This window comes from Dermochelys coriacea, chromosome 14, assembly GCF_009764565.3.
Source record: "Dermochelys coriacea isolate rDerCor1 chromosome 14, rDerCor1.pri.v4, whole genome shotgun sequence".
In the NCBI taxonomy this organism is placed as follows: Eukaryota; Metazoa; Chordata; order Testudines; family Dermochelyidae; genus Dermochelys; species Dermochelys coriacea.
Genome location: NC_050081.1, coordinates 36,795,544 through 36,815,119, shown reverse-complemented (window position 1 = coordinate 36,815,119; position 19,576 = coordinate 36,795,544). Strand labels below are relative to the sequence as shown.

Here is a 19,576-nt window from a genome sequence, read left to right as displayed (position 1 = left end):
CCTTGCAACCCCCCTGCAAACCCTTTTGGGTCAGGACCCCCAATTTGAGAAGCGCTAGTCTCCCCTGAGAAATCTGTATAATATAAGGTAAAAGCACACAAAAGACCAGATTTTACAGGGGGAGACCAGATTTCATGGTCCGTGACGCATTTTTCAGGGCCGTAAATTTGGTAGGGCCCTACCTATGGCAGGCGATGTCCTTGGCCTGAGGAACTTACAACCCAAGCCGATGAAATGGGTAGGGACGAGATAGAGTGAGCATGATGATGGGTAGGCACAGGTCGTAAGCTCCAATGAAACCAGTGTGTGTGAATCCAAAGTCCATCTGCAAGGTTCTTTGAAATTGGCTTTTATTTCTGTATAATTTTGATGTGTATTTTTTCCACTTACAGAAAAATGTTGACAGGTTTTGGAGGGGCAGCTGTGTTTGTTTGCATCAGCAAAAACAACGGGGAGTCCTTGTGGCACCTTAGAGACTAACCCATTTATTTGGGCAGAAGCTTTTGTGGGCTGGAACCCACTTCATTAGATGAATTTTAAAAAAAACATTTTTTTAAAAACTGTTGTGCTCTCATCTGTTTGGTTTTTGTCTGGGTTTCTTTTTTTTTTTTTTTTTTTTCTCCCTTGCATTCTTCCCTCCACCACAGTCTCTCTCTTCCTTGGGTCTCTGCCAGCTCCATGGGCTGCGCAGGATTACATGCTACCGATCTGCTTCCTTTGCAAACCTTTCTCCTCCACTGTGAGGCCCTGTTACGTGGAAAGTGAGAGTCTGGATCTTCCCACCTGGCCAAATAAAGAATCACTCCGCCCTCTTCTCTGGGAAGATGGGACTGTCACAGTCTGGGCAACCTCAACTATATTCCTCCTCTGGGTCCCTCGAGGACACGCATTCTAGGCTCCCAGTTCCTCAGCCATCACCTCTCTTGGGCAGAGACCCACATCTCTCTCCCTCCCGACCAGGGTTTTTCCAGGCTACACAGTTCCCTGCCTTACAGTGTGACGTTCCCCCAGCAAGCCAGAGGTCCTAAACAGGGTAGTGTCTGCACCTTGGTGTCTCTCCAAAGGCTAGGAAGAGCTGTAATTGCCAGCAGTTATAAGCAACTCCTCAGCCTTTATGACCAAGCATTTATTCTTAAGGTGAAAGCACTACAAAGAAAGCATATTAAACATGGGGGTCAACTCTGGGGGCTGGGGCACCCATGGGAAAAAAATAGTGGGTGCTCAGCACTCACCAACCACTCACTGATCAGCTGTTCAGCAGCGGGCAGGAGGCACTGGGGGCAGGAAGAGGCAGAGCAAAGGCAGGGCACTGGGGCGGGATGGGAAGAGGTGGAGCGAGGGAGGGGCCTTGGGGAAAGGAGCACTGTGGGGGCAGGGCTTTGGGGCGGAGGTGAAGCAGCCACCCAGAAAAATGAAAGTTGGTGCCTGTGATATTAAAAAATCAATAAAAGAACCAACACGCATCCAAATACGCTTAGCAGAGATCACGCCCATTGCAACAACCACCCTGGACTCTGCTAGGAGTCAGTTCTGGATACCCCACACAGCGGTTTCTCTGTGGTTACAAGTTTGTAACAGCTTTAGCTCAGACCAAGAGATCAGTCTATCCTTTATCCTGCTTGAGCCTCTGTTGTTCAGATTCCCGGTCCAGGTGATCAGCAGCCAATGCCCCTCTCCATGGGGAGTAGCTTCCAAAGGCTGGGCTTTGCATATGTGGAGCTTGGAAATTTGCATTCTGCTCCCCTTAGAGGTTCCACAGGCAAACCCCTTGACCTAGTTTGTCCCAAAACTTAATTCTTGTCTGGCACATGGTTCGATTCAGTTCTCTGAAGTTCATAACACTTCCCAGTGTTTACATCACATCTTCCCCGTAGAGAGAGATCACATACAACCCTGGCCCGCAATAATACATAAACCATTCCCTTAATGTGGTGGACTCTAAAGATACTTAAATTTAATTCGATAGGGTTTTTCAAGGAAATTGCCTTATCTGTCACAGGGACATCTCAGCGTGCTTATCTAGGGACAGTCCTAGCTATATATTCTGGGAATGGACTCGGAGGTGATCCTGAGCAGGGGCTGCTAGGCAGCTGTACTGGTGGCCTACTGCAGTGGTTGTCAGGAACCCTTGGCCTGAATTGATCTTCTTGCTGCTTCTGTGTCAGTATTTGCCAGAAAAGGTAACAAGCTGAGTACAGCTCTTTCCTCCAGCTGATAGCGTCTGTATTGAGTCCCTTCCCAGCTCTGTGCCTCAGTTTCCCCTTCTGTACAATAGTAATAATGAGGCTCATGCTCAGAGATCCTTGACTGAAAAGCACTGTGATTAATACTCTTTCAACCAAATCCTCCTCTCCTGTTTGCTCAGTGGGACACAAGCCTCCTGCCCTCCTCATCACAAGCGTGATGTTGCATTCTGGGCTTCTGTGTGCCCTAGAAGTGCCAGACTGTGGCCAGATAAAAATGGGAGGAGAGAGACGACTGTCTAGGTCTGAGCCCCTGTGGGGGATGGATCAAAAACTGAAAGGGGCAAGTTCGTAACTGATCAAAAAAAATGTTTTCTCACACAGTCCATGATTAGCCTGTGGAACTCCTTGACACAAGACACTGTTGAGACAGAAAGCTTAGCAGGGTTCAAGGAAGATTAGACACTCTTAGATAGGAATATCCAAGGTCTAATAGTAAATATTAAAAAATAACCAAGAATTTGGGAATAAATGCTCCTGCTTCAGGGTCTACACTAATTTCAAACTGATGGGTGCTGAGATGAAGCTTTTGCTGGGGACAGGTTATGCCGTAGCTACCTACTGCAGGGTTAATTGCACCTTTCTCTAAAGCTGTCCCATTCCTTATGCATCCCAACATTGTGGTTCTTTTTCTTCTCAACCATGCCCAGGGGGTAGGTTCTGGGGTCAGAGCAGTGTCTTTTGCTAACCTTAGGAAAACCCACCCATACTTTTAGAGTTACAAGTCCCAGAAAGTCACCCTGTGCATGTGTACATAGACTGTGTTCCAGACTTGTCACTGAATGGCCCATCTGCATGACCTGAGCTTTGCTAGCTAGTCTGCTTGCGCTCTCCCACCAAAATGGGAAGGCATGCTGGGCAAAGAGCCAGGAGCCCATGGATGCAAGCGTCACCTCTTCCGCTACCGGTTTTAATGTTTCTGTGCCCTTCACAGCCTTTAGTATTGAGAATCAGGTCCCATCTGGCAGAGCTGAGGAAAGAAACCAGGTCTCTAATATGGTAGGCACAAGTCTCATTCATGTAGTCACACTGCCTCTCAGCATGATTGCGTCAAATCTGTGTCCAGGGCTATCTTGTCTCCAACCTGTGTTTCACCCGTTGGTCCCTACTCGCAGCTAAGAACAGAACTCAGTCCACTCCTACTCTAACCACTAGCCCAGGCTCCTTTCTCAGGGCTGGGATAGATTTTAATGCTGCCTAGCGAATAATTGTGGAACTTACGGGCAAAGTGTGTAGCATGTACTACTCTGGTGGCTGGTCCCCAGAGAGGATAACAGCCTACAACTGCTACCAGCTCATGGAATTACTCCTTGAGCTCAAGTGGTAGAGAGCTGTGCAAGGGAGAGTAAAATCAGGCTAACAATGAAATCTGAATTCAGCTGCAAACTGACCTTCCAAGCGATTGCTGTAGCTCCATAAGGGGTCAGCCTCAAGCAGGCCTGTCTCTAGGTCTTTGTCGTTCCAGATATCCTCTTGTAGTTTCCCTTCACTGGACGCTTCTCCTGAGCCCTCTGGGTTTCCATTGCCTTTCAGGGGCTGCTCCAACTGCTGTTTCTCCCCCATCTTTCTGTGAGGTCCTGGGGAGTGAGTCCTGGGCTCCCCTCCAGCTGCAACAGGGGCTGAGTCAGCACAGCTGGTTGTAATCAGCTGCAGAGACTCGGACCCAGAATTTCGCCCCTTTCACAGCTTCTTCCACTCCGGGAATTCCAGATAGGGGTTCATGTGCTAAGCCTGGGGATTCCTCTTTTCATTCATTGCTCTCCTTACCAATGCACACATCCAGACTGGCTATCAGTAAAATTAATGATCTTGCATTTAATTAGCACCCTTACTCTTCCTAAAGATCCCATGCACCTTAGAAACAAATGAAAGACCTAGCTCACTGTGTTGTGCAGAGATGTAGTCACAGTCCACTCAAGCGGAGTGGAACATAACAGCAGCTGTGCCAGCAACATAAGTCAGCAGTTTTAGAAAAGCCAGAAAGGAGACTCCTGTGTCTCGCAGATACTTTCACTCAACATTGAGTGAGTGAGACAGGATCTTGGGGCTGGAGTTTGGTCAGGAGAACAAGGCTAACATTCCTGCTCCTGGGAAAACAGCCTTTATATATGCGTGGGTGTGTCTATATACTGACCACGGACACGCTATCAAGCCATTAGTGCAACAGCCCACGGACAGGCATCTCATGCTAGCCCACCAGACAGCTGTTTTATCATCATATTACTGGAGAAACAATATGAAGTTACGGCGAATCATAGAAACAAAACCGGTCAGATCAGCCTTAAGACTGAATCGGGACTGGAATTTTCCTGGGAAACATGGAGTGATTTGAACACAGGGTTGCTGATTTACAACCTAACTATACAGGCGTTTTTCACAATCCCAGAAGTCTTCCAAGCCGGGCTTTTCAAAGATCCCTGAGCGAGTGATCTTGCCCAAATAATTTAATTCCCTTGGGTGCCTCTGCAAAGGGCTCGGGCTCACGTGGTATCCAAAATACAAAAGGCAGGAGGGCCCTGAGACCAGGGCTAGATAATGACCTCCTGAGGTCTTGTCCAACCCTCAACGTCAATGATTCTACATGGGGTGGCAGCTTGTCACGTCCCACCGGGCACACGCTGCTCTGTAGGGGAGTATTGGCAGTAACAGCCCATTAATGAGGCCATTGGCTTTGCAGCATGGGCCGGCCCGGGGACACTGGTGACCTGTCTGAACATGAAAAGAAAAGGAGGACTTGTGGCACCTTAGAGACTAACAAATTTATTAGAGCATAAGCTTTCGTGAGCTACAGCTCACTTCATCGTAATGCATCCCTGAGACTCAGGGCTAGATGATGACCTCCTGAGGTCTTGTCCAACCCTAATCGTCTATGATTCTACATGGGGTGGCAGCTTGTCACGTCCCACTGGGCACACACTGCTCTGTAGGGGAGTATTGGCAGTAACAGGCCATTAATGAGGCCATTGGCTTTGCAGCATGGGCTGGCCGGGGGACACTGGTGACCTGTCTGAACATGAAAAGAAAAGGAGGACTTGTGGCACCTTAGAGACTAATACATTTTTTAGAACATAAGCTTTCGTGAGCTACAGCTCACTTCATTGTAATGCATCCCTGAGACCCAGGGCTAGATGATGACCTCCTGAGGTCTTGTCCAACCCTAATCGTCTATGATTCTACATGGGGTGGCAGCTTGTCACGTCCCACTGGGCACACACTGCTCTGTAGGGGAGTATTGGCAGTAACAGGCCATTAATGAGGCCATTGGCTTTGCAGCATGGGCCGGCCGGGGGACACTGGTGACCTGTCTGAACACGAAAAGAAAAGGAGGACTTGTGGCACCTTAGAGACTAATACATTTATTAGAGCATAAGCTTTCGTGAGCTACAGCTCACTTCATCGTAATGCATCCGATGAAGTGAGCTGTAGCTCACGGAAGCTTATGCTCTAATAAATGTGTTAGTCTCTAAGGTGCCACAAGTCCTCCTTTTCTTTTTGCCAATACAGACTAACACGGCTGCTACTCTGAAACCCGTCTGAACACGGGAGCTTGCCCTGAGAGGTCTGTAACTGGCGGTGACTGTCCACAGGAGCTGGGCCTGGCTCCTGCGGGTGCCAGGCTGGACAGCCGAGGGGGGGTGTCAGGAGAGGCGCAGGGTCTGCGTGAGCGCTGCCAGCCCCGCGGAGAGAGGCAGGAGCCCTGCAGTGCCCCGTGCGGCCGCGAGGCGTCCCCGCGCTGCACAGCGCCCGGGGCGGGCGAGGCCCCTGGTAAACAGCCGAGGCCAGGCGGGAGCCGAGCCGGGTGGAGGGCGCGGAGCTCGGTAAAGCCGGGTCCGGGAGGGGCGGGCGCAGCCGCAGCCGCGGGGCCGGACAGCGGGCGGGGCGCGCAGCCCAGCGGGCCCAGGGCAGCTCCGGGCTCGCTGCAGCCAGCCCGGTCGCCCCCCCCTCCAGCTGGCTCAGCGCGGGCAGCAGCCCCCCCATCAGCCAGGCTACTGCACCGGGGGGTGCACAGCTGCAGCCCGCGGGATCTGCCCCGCCCCCAGCCAGCTCCGGGTGAGCTGGTGGGGGAGGGGTGATGTGTGTGTGTGTGATCGGTGTTTGTGCAGGGGGAGTGTGTGTGTGTACGGGGGTGTGTGATCAGTGCCTGTGCGGTGGGATGTATGGGGGGGGGGGGGATTGGCTGCTCCCTGTGCAGGGCTCTGTGTGTGTGACAGGGTGGATTTGATTTAAATCCGGATTTAATTCATGATTTAAATCACTAGTCAGGAAGACTCGATTGAATCATGGATTTTTACATAAAAGTGCATTCTTGTTGGTTTTTTGTAACCTTAATACATATGCTTCACAACTCAGAGATAGATGTAGGTTTCATTTTTAGAAGGTACACACTATACACTGTTAAAGTGATTTATTTTGAAAACAAAAGGAGTACTTGTGGCACCTTAGAGACTAATAAATGTGTTAGTCTCTAAGGTGCCACAAGTCCTCCTTTTCTTTTTGCGAATACAGACTAACACGGCTGCTACTCTGAAACCTGCTATTTTGAAAACTTTTCAGATTAGTTTTACGGCTATGTCAGGAAATGAATGATTGTTTGGTTATTTCATTTACCAAAGGTAATTGAAGCCAATATTTATGAAGTCAATGGAAGGTGAACTATCGCCAGTTCAATAGGTTAATCATTAATATTTGGCGGATTTTCTTGCCATGCTGTATTAGGAGGAGAACATCACCAGACAGACATTTAAATTGTTTTATTTAACTAAAACAACAACATTATGTATTCTGGATTTTTTCTTCAACAGCAAACATAATATTTAACAAAATAAGCATGATTTTTTTAATTTAGTTAAACATTCACGTTTTTTAAAATCAGGTTTGTTTTTGTTAAAATTATTTTAAGTAAAATAGTGACATGAAATACTTAAAAAAAAACCAAAAACAACCCAAAAGTTAAATCGACTCTGTCAGCCAGGTCAACATGAGAAACTTAAAATATTGCCTTCTGCAGCTAACTCAGTCGTCTTCACCTTCATTTTCCTGTTGGTTCATAATCTGGAAAAAAAAATAACCAAGCTTTCCTGTTTTTGTCAGGTCCCAAACAATTTCTCAATTTGGAATGAATTAGTCCAAAGGAAGAAAATATTCTTTCTATACCGACAGAAGAAGCTACTACTGTTAAAAGTGAGATTATCACTTCAACAGTCTCTGAATCCAAGTGTTTAAGTGACTTCCACCAGTTCACTGGTGTGACTTTCTTTAAAACATCATCAGCAAACATATATTTCTTGAATGGGTCACCCTTAGCTCTGAAGTTTATTATAGTTGGCATTATGGAGGGATGATTGCTGGATGTCCATGTCATAGCCAACTCCTCTTCTTTAGCAGTTAAGGTTTGACCCTGGTACCGAGTATTGAGAATATTTGCAAGAAAATGAGCTGGAGATAGTGCTTGTCCCATTCATTTTTTTTTAAGCTTGTAATTTAACTCTGTCATTGCATGTTTCTCTTTTTAAGATCTCCCTCAGTTCCTTCTAAACTTTGGCTGTGACAGTGCCATCTATTTGTTCACAAACTGTCATCAGATTAGGCCAGTTCTTGATACAGTGCTCAAAACAGTCCACTACTGAGTTCCATCGCATGTCTTGTGGGGGAGTTAGCTTGGTTCCTCCCACTTTTTCCAGAGCAGCTGCTTCAAAGTGGTTGTTAGGGAAGTATTTTGCAATTTCAACAACATTAGCCTTTATTTTTGGAAAACTGAATTCTTTGGCTAGGATGTGTATCAAATGGGCACTGCAACCATATGTTGTTAGCTTGGGACTCTCTTCTAAATAATTTCTTCTCACCTTGGATACATTTGCAGCATTGTCTATGACCAGAGCTGCGTACTAGATATTTGAATTTTTTTCCCACAGTTTGTTATAGCTTTTACTGTTACTTCTTGTAAGTATTCTTCTGTGTGTGCATTTCCTGATGTATCAATTGTTTCTGTAAGGAAGACATTCCCTTCTTCTGTTGTCACACAAGCACATACAACAGGATCATTGTGGACATTGCTCCACCCATCAAGACTCAAGTTAACAATTTTACTCTCTAGACCTTTTGCACGCTGCTCGATTTCTCTTACATACACTTTATCCAGCAATTTGCCTGCAACATCTGCTCTGTTGGGTGGACGGTATCCTGGTCTTAATGACTGAACCATGTTAATGAAGTGTGGGTTCTCAGTCATACGGAAAGGAGAGTTTGTTGCAGAAACAAACCAGAAAATTTTTTCATCAATTACCTCTCTTTGTAATCTGCTGGTTTCTTATCACAAACTTATCTATGGTTATTTCTAGATGATGAAGAATTTTTTTTCTTTTTGCTACGGGTGATACACTGTGGCTATGTGACACATATGATGTGACTGAAACACTATCATTGGCAGATAACTCTGAAACTATAGAAAATGATGGTGATCTTGAAGGTGGACAGTCTTCAGAACCCTTTGTTTGTTGAGGATGGATTCTCCTGAACAAAATAAGTCATTGCAGTTATTTAATTATTATTCCCAAATTGCTCATTTAGTATTTACTCATTGCATTCACTGACACTCAGTACTATTTTAAAGGTGAAATTGTAAATGGAAGATCTGCCTATTTCAGCTATTTCTTTTTTATCACAACTGCATCTAAAATGATAGTACCATAGAGTAACAACTATATTTTTTTGCTCAAACATGAGAATTCAATAATAGTTCAGAGAAAAGACAGGCAGTCTTTAAGAAAGAAGTATGAAATAAAAAAGTTTACCAACCTGAAGATCCTGCATGTTCAGACGTGTTCCTTTCATCTTCTTCAACGCAGCTTCCTCCTGAGAAGGAATGCTTCTCATGATGTTGTTTCATTCGGGCGACCAGGCCTTGCATTTCTTTGTTGCACTGTTTGCATTTTGCACACATGCCTGTCTTACCCACAGGTAGAGGAACTTCATTAAAATATTCCCAAACTGGATCTCTTTTCCGGCCTGCTGCCATTATAGGTTTTCCCTTCTAGTGAGAGAATGGTATGGTAGATCTCAAATCAATGAAGGCTACACTCAGAAAGACCTCAAGACTTCTGGAATATGCTGCTCAAACAATTTCACTTTTGTTTCTACTGCCTGTCCCTCCCTTCTCACATTTATCTCCAGATGTCTTCTCCTTGTCCAGATCTATTCCGCCCCCAACAATCTTCTATTCATTGAACTTTTTGAAACTTTGTACTTTTAGAGAGTGATAAGGGATTGACTCTGTGTACACAAATATGCAGAGGGACAATAGAGTTGAGGTCTGTTCTCACCTCTAGATATTATTTATTTTAAAATATTTTTGCTGTTAACAAGCATGTTACCTCTGGAGACACAAATCCACAGTTTGAGAAGTGCAGCGCTAACCATCTCTGATGGTATCTTCTAGTCTGAGCACTGAGTCCCATTGCGTAGCTAGAAAGATTAACCTAAATAATCTATACAGAAGTCTGTGGCACCCCATAAGATTGGGTCCCTAATCCAGGAACTATTGGAACTCATTTACAAAAACTTTTCTTAAACGTTACATGAATATATTGTCTCATACTATAGAATTAGAATTTATAATCCCTATTCCATGATGAGATATCTTTTGAGCTATAATGTATCTTTATCTTTAGATAGGTTTTTTCCTCAAAAAGCATTTTATCAAAAAAAATCCAATTTTTTTAAAAAAATCATTGATTTTTATCTACCCTGAGCTATTATAAGGTGGGTGCAGAACTGATTGGAAAACCGTTCCCAGATAGTAGATATCAGTGGTTCACAGTCATGCTGGAAGGGCATAACAAGTAGGGTCCCATAGGGATCAGTTCTAGGTTAGGGTTCTGTTGAATATCTTCAGTGATTCAGATAATGCCATAGAGAGTACAGTTATAAAGTTTGTGGATGATACCAAGCTGGGAGGGGTTGTAAGTTCATTGGGGGATAGGATTAAAATTCAAAATGATCTGGACAAACTGGAGAAATGGTCTAAAGTAAACACGATGAAATTCAATAGGGACAAATGCAAAGCACTCCACTTAGGAAGGAACAATCAGTTGCACACATACACAATGGGAAATGACTGCCTAGGAAGGAGGACTGTGGAAAGGGATATGGAGGTCAGAGTAGAGCACAAGCTAACTATGAGTCAACAGTGTAACACTGCTGCAAAAAAAGCAAACCTCATGCTGGGATTTATTAGCAGGAGTGTTGTAAGCAAGACACAAGTAGTAATTCTCCCACTCCACTCCACGCTGATTAGGCCTCAACTGGAGTATTGTGTCCAGTTCTGGGCGCCACATTTCAGGAAAGATGTGGACAAACTGGAGAAAATCCAGAGAAGAGCAGCAAAAATGTTTAAAGGTCTAAAACGCATGACTTATGAGGGAAGATTGAAAAAACTGGGTTTGTTTAGTCTGGAGAAGAGAAGACTGAGAGGGGACATGCTAACAGTTTTCGAGTACATAAAAGGTTGTTGGCAGGAGGAGGGAGGTAAATTGTTCTCTTTAACTTCTGAGGATAAAGAAGCAATGGGCTTAAATTGCAGCAAGGGCAGTTTAAGTTGGACATTAGGAAAAACTTCCTGTCAGGGTGGTTAAGCACTGGAATAAATTGCTTAGGGAGGCTGTGGAATCTCCATCACTGGAGATTTCTAGGAGGAGGTTAGACAAACACCTGTCAGAGATAATGCTTAGTCCTGCCATGAGTGCAGGGGACTGGGCTAGATGACCTCTCAAGGTCCCTTCCAATCCTATGATGAAGGGGAATCGGGAGAGGTGCTGATTTGCAATGGCAGCACCAGCTGGCGATTGTTCTTTGGCCAGCGGTAGCACTAAGAGCTGTTTGGAGATCAGGCCTTATGGCGCCAGGCCCTACACAAGCACAGAACGAAGATGCTCCTTGGGCCAAGGAGTTGGGGCGCTGTCCCAGGGGCAAGCATGGCAGTGCAGGGGTCCCTGGGTATGCTGTGGAGTGAGGGGGGTTTCCTCATTAGTGGGAGGCGTGTCCTCCCTAGGTCAAGTTCAGTGGGGTGATAATGCTGTCAAATGTTTCCAGCAGGCGCATGCTCAGGTCTCTGTGGCTCAGAAGACCACAGAGCTGTTCCCTGTAGCGCTCTGGTGGCCAGGCCGTGTGCTCTGAGGCTGGTTGGGGGCTCTTTCGGGAAGGCCCATGCAGGGCCTGAGTATGTTGTCTGCTCTGGAAAGTGCAGGAGTCTCTGCCACCCCCTTGTGACCGAGGGGATCGGTGGTTCTGCCCCATGCAATGGGGTCCCCGGTGGGGCTGTTGGCTCGCGGGATGTGAGCTGAGGTCACTGGCGCTTCCTTTTCTTGCTCCTTTGCACGGAGCTGGAGTTCACCACATAGGGTGGCACTAGCCAGGCCAGCTATTTCCCACCCGCCCCATTCAGAGGCTCAGTCCTGGCACTGCATGGAGCCAGTTTGGTTCAAGAGGCTTTTATACTCTTGTGTTAGCGAGCGACTGTGGGGCCACACTGGCACCATGGCTCGGGAAGTCCGGGGGGGTCGTCTCCCCTCCACTCTGATTGTTTGTGTCTGAAGTGGCCCTCCTGTGTTTCCACAGGCGTTTCCTGGCTGTCCGTCCGTGCCAGCCCAGAGTGGTGGATGAACGCTGAGCTGGGTGGGTATTTACCTTGATCCCACCTGCTCTGTTCTCTCCCAGCAGGGCCCCAATCCCGATACTGGATGGAGAGAGGGGAGGAGCTGCAAGTCCCAGATCTCAGCAAACGCGAGGACAATGAGAGCTTGCCGGGCCCCCAAACAGGTGAGGGATAAATAAGCCCAGCTGAGAGGGGTGGGGGCAGCTGGGATCCCCCACAGCCACCCCTGCAGCCCAGCTCCTCTCCGAGGTTGTCACCACCCTCTCCCTGATCTATGTGCACCACGGCACCCATCCCACCACCTGCGCCAGGGCCCCCAGAACCATACGAGAGCCGTGTCTTGGCTCTCACTGAAAAAGCAAATAATATTTCCAGCCCACTCAGAGGCAAAGAAAGGCATGTGAACCTGAGCTGGGTGGTGCTGAGTCGGCAGCAGCCTGAAAAAGCTGCAAGCTGAAAAAGCTGCCCCCTTCAATCCCCACTCGAAAACCGGCTCCAGGGAGGGGCGGGGCCACGTAGGCAGTGTCTCGGGCTCTGACTGCCATAGATGGGGCCCTGTCCTCCAGTGGGGACGGTTCATGCCTGGTTGCCCGTTTGTTCCTGCAGGTGAGAGGCTGGCGAGTGTGGCCGGGGGAGAGGATGCTGCACCGGGAAGGGGCGGCACCAGCACTGATGTGGAGCTGGTGCGGGGAGTGTGGCACAAAGATCCTGCCGCAGGGGCAGAGGAGGCGGTGCCAGGAGGCAGTGCCAGGGTGGAGGAGGCGGTGCCGGGAGGTAGCGCTGATGCAGAACCAGCGCGGCACAGAGACCCCACCGTCAGGTGGCCATTTAAGTGCAGCGAGTGCGGGAAGAGCTTCCGGCAGAGCGCCACGCTGACCAGGCACCAGCTCCTGCATGCGAGCGAGAGGCCCTACGTCTGTACCACCTGCAGCAAAGGCTTTTGTGATGGCGCGGCACTGGCCGCGCACCAACGGGTGCACACGGGCGAGCGCCCCTTCCCCTGCCTGACGTGCGGCAAGGCCTTCACGGGCAGCTCGGCGCTGCTGGTGCATCAGCGAGTGCACACTGGCGAGCGCCCCTACCGCTGCGGGGAGTGCGGGCAGAGCTTCCGGCAGAGCTCCCACCTGACGCAGCACCAGCAGGGCGCCCACGCCCGCCCGTGCCCCCACGTCTGCACTCACTGCGGCAAGAGCTTCGGGCTGCGCCGCACACTGGCGCGGCACTTGCAGGCACACGGTGTCGAACGCCCCCACGCCTGCCCCGACTGCCCCCGTCGCTTCTGCCACCGCGCCCACCTGCTCCGGCACCAGCTGGCGCACACAGGCGAACGGCCCTTCCCCTGCCCGGTCTGCGGCAAAGCCTTTGCCCTGAGCGCCACGTTGCTGCGGCACCAGCTGGTGCACACGGGCGAGCGCCCCCACCGCTGTGAGGAGTGCGGGCGCAGCTACACCCAGAGCTCCTACCTGCGCCAGCACCAGCGCAGTGCCCACGCCGGCCAGCGCCCCCACGCCTGCCCTGACTGTGGCCAGGCCTTTGCCGACCGGGCCAACCTCCTGCGGCACCAGCGGGGCCATGCGGACGCCCGACCCCACACCTGTGCTGAGTGCGGGCAGCGCTTTGCCCAGTTGGCCAGCCTGGTGGAGCACCACCGGCGGCACACGGGCGAGAAACCTCACGAGTGCCCCCGCTGTGGGCGCCGCTTCCGCCACCACTCGGCCCTGCTTCGCCACCAGCGCTCCCATGCTGGGGAGCGCCCCTTCCGCTGCGGGCAGTGCGGTCGTGGCTACACCCGCAGCTCCAACCTCCTGCTGCACCAGCAGGTGCATGCTGCTGAGTGACATCCCCGCCCCCAGGACAGTCGCCAGCATCCGGGGCCTCCCACGCCCCTCGTGCTGGGATGGGCCTGGCCCGGCCCTGACCAGAATCCACACTCGTGCACGGCCACTCCCCGACCACTGCTCAGGAACGGGGGTGGCTGGGCCAGGCCTGTGTTGCCCGTCCAGGCACTGAGTGTGAGTGAAGCTGCTGCCAGCACTTACGGTTTCTCCAGCCCCAGGTAGCAAACATGGGGGCAGAGCTTCCTGCAAGGTGGGGCCCTGCTCAGGGGTGGAGCTCAGGGAATGGGGGCTGTGCCCAGGCAGTGCCTGACTCCGATTTTCTCCCCTTTTGCTGGCTGGTGCTGCCCGTGCTGCTGCTCCAACCCCCTGGGCCCCGCCGTGTGGCCCAGCCAAGCCAAAATCCGCCCTGCAGCTGTCCAGCTGTGCACGGGGTGGGAGCACAAGCAGGGGGACACCAGCACTCGATGCAGGCTTGTGGGAAACGGGTGAGGCTGGGTGGAGGGTTGGGGGGGCTGCGGGTTGGGGGAGCAGCTTCAAATGAATTTTCTAAGATGCTTTGTTACGAAGTGAAAATAAACCCGTGACATTCCCAGGGCGCTGTGTGGGGTCTGCAGTGGGCAGGGACTGGGCCCCATGGCCTGACCGCACCATGCGCCCCGGAGGGGAATGCCAGCTGGGCACAGGCACCCCGGGGTTGCTATGGCTTCATTTGTGCCGCGGCATCCTGGCTTCATTTTGAAGAAATGTCTCTTTGGGGGCTTTGTTGCCGCCACATTATGTGTGACCGTGGGCAGTGCCGCCTCCCTGGTCTGCGCCAGTCACTCTGAGAGAAGCCAGCTGCCTCCCTCCTCTCAGCGGGGCATGATCCTTTGCAAGGCCTGCAAACTGTAACTGTTTCACGTCCCAGCTGCTTAGCGCCACCCCTGGAGGTGTCTGTTCAGCTTGCAGTCCCTACGCGTGCCCCCTTCTCCATCCCAGGCTCTCCGGTGGGACGGGGCTAGGCTGGCTCAGGTCACGATCCTGCTGGGCTGCCAGACCAGCCAGCGTGGGGACGCCATCGTCCGCTGCCTCTGGAAATCACTGGCACGCTGTGGCCCTGAGCAGGCTCTGCCTTTCCTCTGCCTGGAAGTGTCTAAAGCTGCTGCAGAACGGCCGCCAGCAGGCCTGGGTGCTCCACCCAGGCCAGGTGGGTTTGTGCCCAGGTCTGGTGGAGAGGGGCAGCGACTGGGTCTTGGCTTTCCTAGGAGCCCCAGCTCCTCAAAATTCCTGCTCCCTAGACCTGAACAGTCCCTGCTAGGCAGCAGGCCAAGGGGCACCAGTTCTGCTGCATGCTACTGCGGGCCTGGTCCCTGGCAGCAGGCACCCTGGCCATTAACCCCTGGAGCATCGATTCCCAGTGATGGGGCCTCCATGCTGCCCGGGTGCCTTGGCCCTGGATTTAGTGTAAGCATCACAGGTGCCCAGCTGAGGTGCCTCTCTCTGCTAGGGGGCTGGTGCCTGGGGGAGGGGGCTCTTGCGGGTTGCACTAAGGCTGGGGGGAAACCCTGCAGTTTGGGTCTCTGAGCAGGCCTGAGCTTTGCCATATAGTGGAGGCTTCCTAGAGCAAAGCCAGGGGTCAGCTCCTGGACTCCCGCTGGCCGCTGCTGGGAGCCAGGCTGGGCTGCATCTCCTGGGGGGCTGGAGTCACTGGTGCAGCGGCCTGGGCTAGAGGGAGGCGCCGCTGCAAAGGCGGGAGGGCACGGATTTGCAGTGAGCCAAGGGCAGTAACGGGAGCAGCCGACGGGAGCCAGGCCAAGCTGCAGTCAGAGGTGTGGGCCCTGCTCAGCCAGGGCCAGCTGCCCACCAGGGGGCTGCGATTTCTCCATGCTGCTACTAGACCACGGTTCATCGCAGAAGCTGGGGCCATATGGGTCCTGGTGCTGAGGTCAGGAAGTGATAGCGACTGCTTGGGCAGCAGAGCTCCTGGAAGAGCCTGTGCCAATGTGCACCCCCTGGGCTGCAACCAGTCCCAGGCCAGGGCGTCCTGCAGCTGGAGCTGGCTCCCGGGCCAAAGCCACCTACAGGAGCAGCCCCCATGGCATCCCTAGGAATTCGGGGCTCCCCAGCGGAGAGCAGTTGCTGTGCTGGGGAGGGGGGGCAGATTCACCTTCCCAGCTGCTGGATGCAGGCTGCTGGGCCCATGGGAGCTGCAGCCAAGTGGGCACAGCGGAAGGGAAGGAGTCCCACACAGCGTGGATCCCCTGGGAGCTGATCCTGCACTGGGTGGTGGGCGGGGGAGGAGGGCATGGTAGCTTGGCAGGGGCTGCACCCACCTGTGGTGGGACAGGACTCATGGCCAGAGGGAAAACGAGCCCCCGCCCCAGCAGCCAGGGCTCTGCAGGCTGCCCAGAGCTCCAGAGCACCTGGCTTTCTCCTGCAGAAGCCAGCCTGGGCCTTACGTTGGGGCCACGTTCATTGCTCCCAAATGCCTCCCTGGGAGGAGGCTGAGCCGGGGGCCACCCCAGGGGCTAATCTGTCAGCCCCCGGCCAGTGGAAGCTTTTATTCTGGCAAAATGGGCAGACCCCGCCCCAACCAGGCAGCCACAAGCAGATTTCTTTTAAATAAAACACAAATAACAAAATCCCGGTGCCCAGGCCTCGCCGTGCCAGCTCCTGACCCCCCTGCAGCTCCCACCCCCCGCAATAACTTAACACAAATAAGTAGCATCTAGGGTTATATTGCTCCCATCCTGGCCGCAGCTGGAATGTGGGGGCTCCATGACAGTGGTGGGGTGCCTGGAGGGAAGGGCAAACAGCAGCTCAGCCAGGAACGTGGGGGTGCCTCGGAGCTGGGGGAGAGGGTGTCCAGGCCCGCTGAGCCCAGGATTTGCTTCCCTGGGGAAAGGGGCTGCCCCAGGAATAGCCTGACCGGGCAGAGTTACACACAGCCAGGGAACCAGGCTCTGGCCTGAAGCACCCACCACGCCCTGATAGGCCTGGCCCCTGGCCGTGGGTCCCCTGGCTCCCCCCTACAGACCAGGCAAGCTGGGTCTCTAGCAGGCGCTGCTGATCCCTGTCCCCCATGGCCCCAGGGAGCCCAGGCCCTCTCTAGGGGTGGCAGGATGGGGCTGGGAAGGAGAAGCAGCTGTAGGAGAGATGCTGAGGGGCATGTCCCACAGCAGGAATGGGGGCGGGGAGGGAAAGAGGGAAATGACACTGCTCCTATGCACACTGTGGGGTGGGGAGGAGGGAGAGGCAGTATTTTCACCAAAGCACTCAGCGGGGGGGCGGGGACACTGGACTCCCAGGTTCTGGGCTCAGTGTGGTGTTCACCACCCCAGGTGGTGATCCAGGAGAAGAGAAGCTGGGGCTGGACCTAGAAGGGCTTGGGGGCATCTACCTCACCCCTCTGGCACCTCCTCCTGGGAACCCCCCCTCACCTGAGGGGGTCATAAAGCAGCACCCGGCAGGGAGCTGAGCCCTGACACCCAGCAAGGCGGCTGGGCTCGCTCCTGGGGCGGGGAGTTGCGATGCTGCAGACTCTCCTCCTCGTCCTGGAAGGAGAGGACACCGTGGGATGGCACAGACCCAGCCCTGGGGGGGAATGGGACACAGCCAGCCACCAAGGGGCAGGAGGGGGCCGCAGTGCTGCTGCCATGATGGGCCCTTGCCCCCAGGCCAGAGAGCTCAGGGCCAGGAAGGACCTGCAGGACCCAGGCCGAGTGTGAACTCAGACTAGAGTCCAGTCAGTGGCTGAGCGGAGAACCCCTCGCCCACCTCGTCCATCCAGTCCAGAGTGAGACCCCCACGCCCCAGGAGAGCTGCCCCCAGGGCAATCACCCGGCCTCTTCCCAGGGTGGGGCAGGGTGGCTTCAGGCCTGTTTAGTGAGAGCTGAGTAAGGACAAGCCATGTGGCCAGGAGCCCCTCTCCTCCCGAGCACACCAGGGTCATCTAGGGCAACGTCTGGGTCCAGACAAGCTCCGTATTGCGGTGGGTGGGGCTGGTCCCCGTACCCAAGTAGGGAAGGTCTGTTTCCCACCCACCCCACCCCACGACTCATAGCCCCAGCCCCAGGATCTGGCCTCTCTGGGCTCAGGGGTTGGGCAATGCCAGCCTGAGAGCAAGGAGCCCAGGAGCTGGCATGGAGAGTGTGAACGGGAGTCCTTCCCCCAGAGGAGTGGAGGAGTGTGGAGAGCACCCCGGGGGGAGCTCACAGTGTTTGTGCGGGGAAGGGGGGCATGGTCCCGGGGCTGAGGAATCCAGGCCCACCCTTACTCCCTGGGGCATGGGCAGCAGCAGCTGCCCCCTACAGCATCCCCTACAGCTGCCAGAGCAGTGGCACAGATGGTGCCCCACCTGAGCCAGCTCCCCCATCTGGAGTGGGCCCCAGGAGAAGCAGCTGGGCCCAGCACACCCCCTCCCCAGGGAGCAGAGGCCAGAACTTACAGACTCTCATACCTCAGTGTGGGGCCACTCAGCTGGTGCTAACAGCTCCTCCTCTCCCCACGCGGGGTCCAGATTCCTCACCTGGGAGCACACATGGGGCTGGCAGTTGCCCTTGGCCTGGCCCTGGGGCCCCTCAATCCCGACCCGCAGCCCCCCCTTCTATCCCAGCCCTAGCCCCCCTTCCCCAGCCTTGCTGGGGGCCCAGAATCCTATTGGAGTGACCTATGCAGAGAGCCCTGCGTCGTGCCCCCTGCCCCCCATTCACCATCAGCATAGCCATCGGAAAGGTAGCTCTTGGCCGGCCAGATCAGTGAACCCCGTGCTGGGGCAAGTCAGCAACTGGGGGGTGAGAGCCAGGCCAGAGATGCCCCTGTCAGGTAGCCCTGGGGGTCTGGGACACAGGGAGGAAGTGCTATGTCGGCTGAGCTAGAGAGTGGGTGGCTCAGGAGGGCTTCAGTGGGTGAGGACAAGGAGTGGGGGCCATTGGGGCAAGAGGCAAGTCAATTCCTGGGTCAGGCTCTCTGAGTCCAGCCCTGAGGGGATCCCCCACTTCACCAAGGGGCTGGGGGGTTCCCGCTCGGCCTAAGGGACCAGAGCCACACGGCAGCCCTGCTGGAACTGGGGTCTGCACTGACGAGGGAGGACACTTCTTTGCCAAGCCCCCCACTCCTCTTGGAGCCCCCAGCCCTTGGGGCGCTGGGGCTGAGCTGGTTGTTCCCCCTGCCCCAGGCACTGGTGCTGCGCCACGGGGTGGCCACAGCCAGGACCCTGTAGGAACGTCAGCTTGGCACACAAGGGAGCTAAGTGGCTGGAGTGTGACAAGACAGACACTAGAGCTGCCCGTCACCTGCCGGCCCTGCCCCACTGCTGGCCCCTCACTCACATCCATGTGCTTGCTCCTGCAGAAGTCGGCTGAGCGCCAGTCCTTCACCATCTTCTCAATGATGTCACTGCAGCTCCAGCCGCTGAATGCCACCTTGCCGGGCTGGTAGCCCATGTCCTGCATGAGATGGACGGGCAGGGTGAGGGGCCCGCTCCTCCCAACCAGCTGCAGCCGGGACTGGTCAGGCCAGGCTGCGCCCGCTGGAGAACAGAGCAAGACGTGGATTTGCCCTGGGTGCTTCGATGCAGCTGGGGAGCTGCTCCCCACAAGGGTGGCCATCAGATTTCCAACCCATCCCCCCGAGCAGGGCCTCTCCCTCCTCCACCCGGGCACAGCCCGTGGCCCAGATTGGGGCCTCCCACCCTCCCCACCCCTGGCCAAGCATAGCTCCCAGCCTCCCACGGCCTGCTGAGCACAGACCCCTCTCCTCCCATTTTCTCCCCGTAGAGATTCCCAACATTCTGTTCGCTTTTCCGGCTGCCGCTGCACATTTAAGGCCGATCATTATGGGTGGAATTGTCAAGAGGCGCTTAAGGC

At 53.6% G+C, this 19,576-nt stretch overlaps 2 protein-coding genes and 1 pseudogene across 3 annotated transcripts in view; 2 read left to right on the top strand and 1 right to left on the bottom strand.

The window, feature by feature from the left end:
• LOC119842653 overlaps positions 1-19,576 on the top strand; it is a 1,040,433-nt pseudogene that overhangs the window by 171,098 nt on the left and 849,759 nt on the right.
• LOC119842869 (C-type lectin domain family 2 member E-like) overlaps positions 1-19,576 on the bottom strand; it is a 268,909-nt gene that overhangs the window by 187,880 nt on the left and 61,453 nt on the right. The gene's annotated exons all lie outside the window — the stretch shown is intronic.
• LOC119842948 (zinc finger protein 501-like) lies at positions 5,982-14,213 on the top strand. 2 transcript variants are annotated; one of them, XM_043496930.1, is made up of 3 exons: positions 5,982-6,061; positions 11,955-12,056; positions 12,499-14,213. In XM_043496930.1, the coding sequence occupies exons 2-3, from the start codon at positions 11,978-11,980 to the stop codon at positions 13,728-13,730; spliced, it is 1,311 nt and encodes a 436-aa protein (XP_043352865.1). In that variant the 5' UTR covers positions 5,982-6,061; positions 11,955-11,977; the 3' UTR covers positions 13,731-14,213. The 2 variants fall into 2 exon arrangements, with proteins under 2 accessions (XP_043352865.1, XP_043352866.1); XM_043496931.1 differs by having other exon boundaries at positions 5,983-6,061; positions 11,958-12,056.